The sequence below is a fragment of the Triticum aestivum genome, chromosome 1A (genome assembly GCF_018294505.1).
Source record: "Triticum aestivum cultivar Chinese Spring chromosome 1A, IWGSC CS RefSeq v2.1, whole genome shotgun sequence".
In the NCBI taxonomy this organism is placed as follows: domain Eukaryota; kingdom Viridiplantae; phylum Streptophyta; class Magnoliopsida; order Poales; family Poaceae; genus Triticum; species Triticum aestivum.
In genome coordinates, this window is record NC_057794.1 from 576,436,109 (window position 1) to 576,446,156 (window position 10,048).

General features: G+C 43.4%; 1 protein-coding gene across 1 annotated transcript; it reads left to right on the forward strand.

Annotated features, from left to right (window-relative positions):
• Positions 1-7,159: 7,159 nt before the first annotated feature.
• On the forward strand, positions 7,160-8,764 carry LOC123182101 (phospholipase A1-II 6-like). The gene is made up of 2 exons (XM_044594566.1): positions 7,160-7,796; positions 7,896-8,764. The coding sequence occupies exons 1-2, from the start codon at positions 7,179-7,181 to the stop codon at positions 8,532-8,534; spliced, it is 1,257 nt and encodes a 418-aa protein (XP_044450501.1). The 5' UTR covers positions 7,160-7,178; the 3' UTR covers positions 8,535-8,764.
• Positions 8,765-10,048: the final 1,284 nt, after the last annotated feature.

Sequence of the window (10,048 nt, forward strand, 5' to 3'; positions counted from 1 at the left end):
GATGAACGAACGGGGATTAGGGGAAGGTGGATAAGGGCGTACGAGGCGGGCGAGGAGCGCGCGGATCCCGGGACGGACGTGCGCGGGCTCGACGCGGTCGAAGGGCGGGAAGTCAAAGTCGGCGAGCAGCGGGTTGCTGCTGCTGTCGGCAGAGCAGGCGGGGGTGGCGGAAGGGAGGGTGGCTGGGGCAGGGAGAGGAGGGGGCGGCGACGGTGGAGGGACCTGCCGGCAAGGTGAGAGAGCCGGCGTGTCAATCTGGATCAAGGAGGAGGCGGTGACGCATTGGATCTAGATCGGGGAGGAGATGGCGGCGCGTTGGATAGCGGAGGAGGCATTCTGTCCTGTGGGAGGGAAGCAGATGGGAGAGGATAGGCCGTCGGCGGCGAGCTGTGGGAGGGACGAGGCGGTGGGTGGGTGGCGGCGTGCGGAAGAGGCGGTGGCGGTGGGTGGGGCGCGAGGGACACTAGGGTTTGGAGTTTGGACGAGGGGGCTGAGAGGGAAGAGGCCACGAGGGATGAGAGTGTGAGGGGGACAAGGGCTGCCGTCGGATCCGGGAGTATCCGACGGTGTCTTACCCATGATCCGCGTGAGATGCATGTGAACCAATCAGAACGCATTAAACATTTTGAAGATGTCATGACCATTAAAATTGGTCGTGATAGATTTAAATTGGCCGTGATAGATTTAAAAATAAGATGTTAAAATCATGTAAGCTATTTTATGATCACAGAAATTCAAAAAAAAAAAAGACCTTCTCATTGTGTCACCAATTGTGAACTACCTTTCAGGAAAATAACAAACATGGAATGGCAAACAATGTTGCCTAAGGAAGTTTTCATTTTCTTTGGACGAAAAAACCATTTTCCATTTTTCGAGTGCTTGAAAGGAGGTTTTTTTGTGAAGGACCTCCCAAATAATTGTTGCAAATTGGACCAACTCAATTTTATAAAATACTAGGACATATTTAATGCACAATTGACAAAATGGTTGGTTGTAAAAAGGTTTGTTCCACCTCTCGTGAAAAAGGTAAATTCCCGCCAATTCAGTTGGAAGCGGGTCAAATTTGAACTGCAACTGCCTCATAGTTTGCTCTTTATTTTTTACAAAAATCATTTCTAGGTACATAAGTACCTATTTAATCAGAGAAACACCAAAAAAATTCCAATATTCAACCACTAGCTAGGAACGGTCATTCCCGCCGTTTCGACCGCATTTTGAAACGGGCATAAAAAATTCAAAAAAAAATCAAAAAATTGGGAAACCTTCGCATTGTGTCATCATATGTGACCAAGTTTTCAGGAAAAATAACAAACTTGTAATACGACAATTATTTAAAAAAAGTGTTCTCAGAAATGAGCTATCATGGGTGAAGATTCATGGATTTCAAGCCAAATGATCAATCTTATGGCCACATTCATGGCATAGTTTGTTCAAATGATCTCATATTGTGCACAAGGGTGCATATTGGAATGGCAAACAATGTTGCCTAAGGAAGTTTTCATTTTCTTTGGACGAAAAAACCATTTTCCATTTTTCGAGTGCCTGAAAGGAGGTTTTTTTGTGAAGGACCTCCCAAATAATTGTTGCAAAATTGGACCAACTCAATTTTATAAAATACTAGGACATATTTAATGCACAATTGACAAAATGGTTGGTTGTAAAAAGGTTTGTTCCACCTCTCGTGAAAAAGGCAAATTCCCGCCGATTCAGTTGGAAGCGGGTCAAATTTGAACTGCAGCTGCCTCATAGTTTGCTCTTTATTTTTTACAAAAATCATTTCTAGGTACATAAGTACCTATTTAATCAGAGAAACACCAAAAAATTCCAATATTCAACCACTAGCTAGGAACGGTCATTCCCGCCGTTTTGACCGCATTTTGAAACGGGCATAAAAAATTCAAAAAAAATCAAAAAATTGGGAAACCTTCGCATTGTGTCATAATATGTGACCAAGCTTTCAGGAAAAATAACAAACTTGTAATACGAAAATTATTTAAAAAAAGTGTTCTCAGAAATGAGCTATCATGGGTGAAGATTCATGGATTTCAAGCCAAATGATCAATCTTATGGCCACATTCATGGCATAGTTTGTTCAAATGATCTCATATTGTGCACAAGGGTGCATATTGGAATGGAAAACAATGTTGCCTAAGGAAGTTTTCATTTTCTTTGGACGAAAAAACCATTTTCCATTTTTCGAGTGCCTGAAAGGAGGTTTTTTTGTGAAGGACATCCCAAATAATTGTTGCAAAATTGGACCAACTCAATTTTATAAAATACTAGGACATATTTAATGCACAATTGACAAAATGGTTGGTTGTAAAAAGGTTTGTTCCACCTCTCGTGAAAAAGGCAAATTCCCGCCGATTCAGTTGGAAGCGGGTCAAATTTGAACTGCAGCTGCCTCATAGTTTGCTCTTTATTTTTTACAAAAATCATTTCTAGGTACATAAGTACCTATTTAATCAGAGAAACACCAAAAAAATTCCAATATTCAACCACTAGCTAGGAACGGTCATTCCCGCCGTTTTGACCGCATTTTGAAACGGGCATAAAAAATTCAAAAAAAATCAAAAAATTGGGAAACCTTCGCATTGTGTCATCATATGTGACCAAGCTTTCAGGAAAAATAACAAACTTATAATATGACAATTATTTAAAAAAAGTGTTCTCAGAAATGAGCTATCATGGGTGAAGATTCATGGATTTCAAGCCAAATGATCAATCTTATGGCCACATTCATGGCATAGTTTGTTCAAATGATCTCATATTGTGCACAAGGGTGCATATTGGAATGGCAAACAATGTTGCCTAAGGAAGTTTTCATTTTTTTTGGACGAAAAAACCATTTTCCATTTTTCGAGTGCCTAAAAGGAGGTTTTTTTGTGAAGGACCTCCCAAATAATTGTTGCAAAATTGGACCAAATCATTTTTATAAAATACTAGGCCATATTTAATGCACAATTGACAAAATTGTTGGGCGTCAAAAGTTTTGATCCACCTCTGGTGAAAAAGACAAATTCCCGCCGATTCAGTAGGAAGCGGGTCAAATTTGAACTATAGCTGTCTCATAGTTTACTATTTATGTTTTCCAAAAATCATTTATAGTTACATAAGTACCTATTTAATCATAAATACATGGTTTGATGGCGATACGTCGAGGTTTGGGCGGTGGCCAAGGCCCCCAACTCTAGAGCGCGTAAACTCGCATGCCCGACGCGTGGTCACCGCGTGACCGTGGCGTTGCCATGCGTTCTGGGAAGCCTAGGCATGTCTAGTGGGTTGGGCACTCCCCAGGTAGGTTCTAGGAAGAAAATTACAACATAAGATTCTCACGAGGAGACCGATCGATGCTCAAACATGAATTAGCAATCAAGTGTTTGATTAGCAGTACGGGAAATGCACATGGCCAATGGGCATGCGTTTTTGCTGAGGATGATCATCTACTAAGAAGAATGTCTTTGCAAATTTTCAGATCAAAAGGAGGATCCTAGGTGGTACTTGCTTTGCAAAGTACCACACTGGACAGAAATATGAATGTTGAAGCTGGGCTCAAAATAATGAATGGGTTGAGCTAAAATTTGGTGGAGGATGGTTATTTGGGCATTGGAAAGCACCGTAGAAAATTGATACCATTTGGACATGCCAAAGTGGTACTTCCTTCACAATGCTCTTCTATGGACAGAAACTTGGGAAAACTAGTGAGAGAAATTGGATGAATGAAATGAGCTCAAATTTGGTGTAGGTAAGTTACATAGGTATGGTTATGCCTTGGTAGATTTTCAGATCATTTGGGTAAGCCTAGCTAGTACTTACTTCACAAAGCTTCTCTCAAGGTAGAAACTTTGAAAATTTCCTGAGAAAGATTGACTAGGAAAATGGAGCTGAATATTATCATTTGGCAATGATTTGGGTATGGAAGAGTGCCCAAAGAGTTTGAGATTAATAGGAGGGGTCTAGATAACACTTGCTTTGCAACATGCCAATTTGGCCATAAAATATAAATTGAACCTGGGCTCACATAGATAATTTTCCTGAGCTGCAATTTGGAGGAGGGTGATAATTTGGGCATATGAAGAAACTGTATAAATTTCATGTCATTTGGATATATAAAAAAGGTACTTCCTTCACAATGCTTCTAGGTGGACAAAAACTTTGGAAATTTGCCGAGGAAGATTTGCTAGGCAAGTGGAGCTGAATTTTGTCATGTGGTAATGATTTGGATAGGAAAGAGTGCCCAAAAATTCTGAGGGCAATTAAGAATATATAAATAGCACTTCCTTCATAAAGTGCTATCGTGAACAGAATAGGAAAATGAATATTGTTGAATTAGTTTTGAACTAGGCAAGGAAGGATTTTTACATATGTGATGAAGATATGACCCAAAGAATTTATGAGATTTTTTTGGGAATTTTTGGAATGACAGAAATATAAGTTGCTTCACAACCTAGGGCAAAAACTGCCACATGGACATGACACATAGGCAAAACTGATGAGGTGGCGCCTAGTCATACCAACCCACCACAATTTAGAAGGTTATGACCATCTATATTGGTCATGATCAGCTAGAAATAAGGCAGCAGACCAATGCTATCTGCTTTATGACCATTTCGTGTAAGGAAATTACGACCTTTCTGACCAAAATGGTCGTTATAGTTTAGGTTTTGGAGCCCCCCGAACAACTTTTGACCAATTGGTCTGAAATGGTCATAGATCTATGACCAATTCTTCCAGGGTCACTAACAGAAGGTCACAAGTTGACATATTTCTTGTAGTGATTGCTTTTAATATTGTACAAGTTAAGTGGCCGGATAGTGCTTTTAATATTGTACAAGTTAAGTGGCCAGATAGAAGTATTTGCTAGTCAGGGATCCTTTGAGGTAAAAATCTTCCTATGGTTAGCTGCTACTCCCTCCGTCCATGAATAAGTGTATATCTAGTTTTTGTCCTAAGTCAAAGTTTTAAAGTTTTAAAACTTTGACCAACTTTATAGGGGAAAGCAGTAGCATTTATGACACTAAATTAGTATTAATAGATCCGTTTTGAAATGTACTTTCATAATATACCAACTTGAGGTCATATATGTTACTACTCTTTTCTATATAGTTAGTCAAAATTTGAAAAGTTTGACTTAGGATAAAAGCTAGATGTACACTTATTCGTGGACGGAGGGAGTATTATAGTATTTTGACTAAACATCTTTTGATTAGAAGAGACCCGAAAGACAACAATAGTAAGTGCATCTTTTGTGATGTGTTGGAGAATCTAACTATGAGCTAGGTAGATACATCAGGGGAAGGGTTAGGTTCTCTATTCACTTAAATAGATGTGCCCATTTGTGGATCATAACCTTCCCTAGTAATGCAGGTGGCATTTTGTGGATGTTCCTGAACTGGTCCGGTCTATGTAGGACTATGAATACAACTTGTTTTGATCATGTTTAGCCGACTAATGTTGAGTATTCAATTTCAAGGTAGATTGATTGCAGAAAACAGACGACAATAGCTTTACAACCTGGCACTAACGCTACCAAGGGTGGAATTTGAATTCATCTCCATGTGTATGGGGTGGGTGCCGATGACTAAGTGACTCGGTGTTGGTTGAGGTTGATTTAGATGAATTTTTCGAGGTGGAGATGTCGAAGTGTCATATATACTCTTTTACAAGTCCTTAGTTATAGTTTTGCAACCATGTCTGTGTGATGACCATGTTCTATTTCCCGTGGTTTTGCTGAGTATAACGCCCCAGTCATAGCCACCAATCCTGGCTGTTACGTCTAGCAGGATCTAGACTGACCCCACATACTAATAATAGTCTTTTTGCGCACTTTGTCCTCACTTGTGCGCATCCGAGATCAACTTTCGGTCGGTCACCCATCCTCAAATCGCTCTAAGTCAAGCACACTTAACTTTGGAGATCTTTGCGAATGAGCTCCCCAAAAATAAGGAATTCCTTGTTGATATGAATAGTCTATGAGGAATGCCACGTCCACGTAAATTTTTACATTTGTTTACGTGCTTGTATGACTTGGCAATATTTGATTGGAACACGGGGGAGGGGGCCCACCCCGAGAATGAGAGGAAGATTGCGTAAGGCAACACGTAACAATTCATAGGTGTAGGATTATCGATAGTCTATCATTTCTATTAAGCCAGACTCTTACATTGATGGTGTGCGTGGTTAAAAGTTGGAACGGTGTTGCGAGATGGTGAATGTAACCCTATTGACTTTGGTTTCATCTGAAGTGAAATCAGGAGCACTGAGTTCCTTAGTTAAAAATAAAGGCTTTTGAATTTCTCATATCAATTGTCTCATCTAGAGCTTTACAAGCTTGTCTAAACTCTTGTACCTGAAATTCATGGAATTTAAAAATTCGTTTTTATTTCTCATCCCAAATTGTAAAACAAAAATCATTAAGATTTCTTAATTCTTTCAAAATTTGAATTTTCCTCTACGACAAAATGTCTGGGTACCATTCATGAAATTAAATCTCCTGGGAAATTGCCGCTATAGCTCTGTTATAGCTGCTGGGGAGCCTCCACGTGACGCTATGGCCGCTGCCAAATGCTTCAGAAATCCCACTAAAACGGCTCAAAATTCAACAATAACCGACAAATATCTCCCCTCCATGGATGTCAAAGTGCCCGCGAGAACCGAGATTGCCCACTATAGCGTTGCTATAACTGCGGAGAGAAGCCGCCTCGAAATCATTTCTCCCGCGATTAAAAACTTTTGTACCATGCCACGGCTGATTGTTCGCTTACATTGCAGACAAGATTTTTGTTTCTTAATTTCGTGAGTTGTATGCGCATGCAAATCATGAGTTTGCGAACCTACGGGCTACGGCTGAACCTAGAAGACAAGATTATGTTTTTTACCCCCCGGCACAAGTTTGTGTTAGAAATCATGAAATGTCGCTAACCGAATTCATGATGAACCCAAACAAGATGCCTATGCATGCCGCTCGCATGGCTTTCCAGCTCTCATCTTCGTCTCCGATCGTGGTATGCAGTTGCGCACGAATCAATGCGCGCTTGCGACATGGTGCTCCCATATCGAAATGTCACGCCGTGCAAGCAAGATGCAATGATTGCCGCCGTTGCCGCCTCCGTGTATAAACACCGACCAACAGAGCAAGCAGCCGCACAGAGCTAAGCTAGATCGAGCCAGAGAAAGAGATGGACATATCGGAGCAAGGGCGCATCGTCGGACCGATCACGGCGACGGCGGCGGCGAGTTGGAAGGAGCTCCACGGCGAGCGGTCGTGGGACGGGCTGTTGCGGCCGCTGGACCTGGACCTGAGGCGCACGTTGATCTGGTACGGTGAGATGGCGCAGGCAACGTATGACGCGTTCAACCACGAGAGGCACTCGCCGCACGCCGGACTCTCGAGGTTCGGCAGGAAGCGCTTCTTCGAGCGCGTGATGCTGCCGGGCCACGCCGCCGCGTACCGGGTCACCAGGTTCCTGTACGCCACGTCCTCCGCCCCCGCCGCTCCGGCCGCCGCGTTCGTGAGGAGCCGCCATCCGCGGCACCGGTGCAAGGAGTCCAACTGGATCGGGTACGTCGCGGTGACCACGGATGCGGGGAAGGCGGTGCTCGGGCGCCGGGACGTGGTCGTCGCGTGGCGCGGCACGATCCAGGCGCTGGAGTGGGTCGACGACCTCGAGTTCTCCATGGTGCATCCCAAGGGCATCCTTGGCGACGCCGATGCCATGGTGCACCGTGGCTGGTTCTCCATCTACACCTCCAACGACCCGGCCTCCACCCACAACAAGGAAAGCGCGAGAAGCCAGGTAATCTTGTGACTATATAAAGTCTAAACGGCATCATTGTCACGTTTACAGTATACTGTTCAGTGTTGAGCTCACCTGCAGCTTCATGCTGGATGCCAGGTGCTGGCCGAGGTGCGGAAGCTGGTAGACATGTACAAGGACGAGGAGGTGAGCATCACGGTGACCGGGCACAGCCTCGGAGCGGCGCTGGCTACCCTGAACGCCTTCGACATCGTCGAAAACGGCTACAACTGCACGGTCTCGGCGACGTTCCCCGTCACGGCGTTTGCGTTCGCCAGCCCGCGCGTGGGCGGCGCCGGATTCAAGAAGCGGTTCGACGCCGCGGCTGTGGCCGTCGGCCTCCGCGTCCTGCGCGTCCGCAACGCCCGGGACATCGTACCCAGGTACCCGGCGCTGCTGTACCACGACGTGGGCTCCGAACTGGCCATCGACACCGGCGCGTCGCCGTACCTGAGGGCGACCGGGGACAGGCGCGTGTGGCACAACCTGGAGTGCTACCTGCACGGTGTGGCGGGCGCGTCGACGGCGGCCGGAGGAGCGTTCGAGCTCGTGGTGGAACGGGACGTGGCCCTTGTGAACAAGTTGTACGATGCGCTGAGAGAGGAGCACGGGGTGCCTGCGGGGTGGTGGGTGCCGTGGAACAAGGGCATGGTGAAGGGGGACGACGGACGCTGGAGGCTGGTGGACTGCGAAGACGAGGATGGGGAGGACGCCGTCGTGCCGCCGGTGAACAAGTGAAGTGGACGCCTCCATATCAGGGTCGCGTCATGCATGCATGCACCAAAGTCAGTTGATTGTTAGTCTCTCCCAATATAAGTCGTTTTAGCAAGCTATAAAACGACCTATATATTGAAACAGAGGAAGTTTTTTTTTGTTTCGTATTCGGGATGTCTATTATATGGAGTATTATTTGGAAGCTTCGTAGTAAATTGTACTCCCTCCGTCCCATAATATAAGAACACTTTTTACACTAGTGTAATGTAAAAAACGTTCTTATATTATGGGACAGAGGGAGTAATTATGTTTTAATTGTGGGATTATAGCCCAGGACTTAATGTAATGTTATAATCTCTCAGTGTTTCAAAAGAAAAAGTCTGAGTACTTAATGTGGTAATGTGTTTTCTTTCAAACAGTTACTTAAGAAATACTGCCTTTCTAACTTAATATACGATCTTTTTTGACACTAACATCTTATATTAAGTTGTGGAGGGACTACTATTATAATAAGTACATTATAATTTTCCAATACACTAGCAGTATATGTCAATTCTTTTTTTTTCGAAACCGAAGCAAAAGATTTGCCTCGTATATTAATTAAGGGAGAATAGAGTTTGAAATACACCTCGTAACTGAAAAAAACAAAAGAGTGTTACTCTCCCGGTATGATGTTGCCCAATTTTTTCGCCCCGGCGGTTACCCAAAGGATGGCCTCGGCCTTGATGTTGTTGAGCAAAACAGTTGGAGGCATACTCTTTTTATGAGTATGACATAATAGGACAAATGTGCATTGGGCACACCGAGCCCGTGTTCAACACAACATGTTCAAAGTTGAACTCATTTTGATATGAACCACACTTTTAAAATTTTGCAAAGAAAAATACTTTAGGGGTTTATCCTGTTCTAGAGTAAAACATAATGTTTCAATGCATGTCAATACAATTCCATTTGATTTGACATGCCACTTTTATAAACTTGTAAAAACAAATATTGCCTCCAATTCAAATTAATCGACACAACTTTAGTATCTTTAGTAAAAAAATAGTTTTGTCACCGTCTTTTTTGGTTGTTTAGTGTATCATTTTGTCTCGGTATGTAGCAATAAAGGATGCACACGCAGATCTTCAACACAATGGACAGTGTAGAAAAACATTTTTCTCTTGGAAGCGACACCCTTTGAAACATATTCTTCGCGAGGCTGAGGAAAAACTTATTTGTATTTAATATCTTATACGGATTAAGGAACTTTGCCCCACCCGATACCATTCACATGAGAATTGTGAACAACACATGTTTGTGCTTCCTTCTTTCTCACGGAATGCTTCTATTGTACATGCATTTCGCTATTCCTGATTCCAGTCGTGATTCTTCGATGTTGTAAATTTGAATTGTAGAATGCGCTATGAGCTGAGACCACACGGGCAAGCACTTGTCAATTGTACTATGAACGATCCAGAACTCACGACATGCGTCGAACTTGTCATTTATGCAGTGACTGTCACTACGTGGGCTGCGGCAATTACAAATAAGAAAGA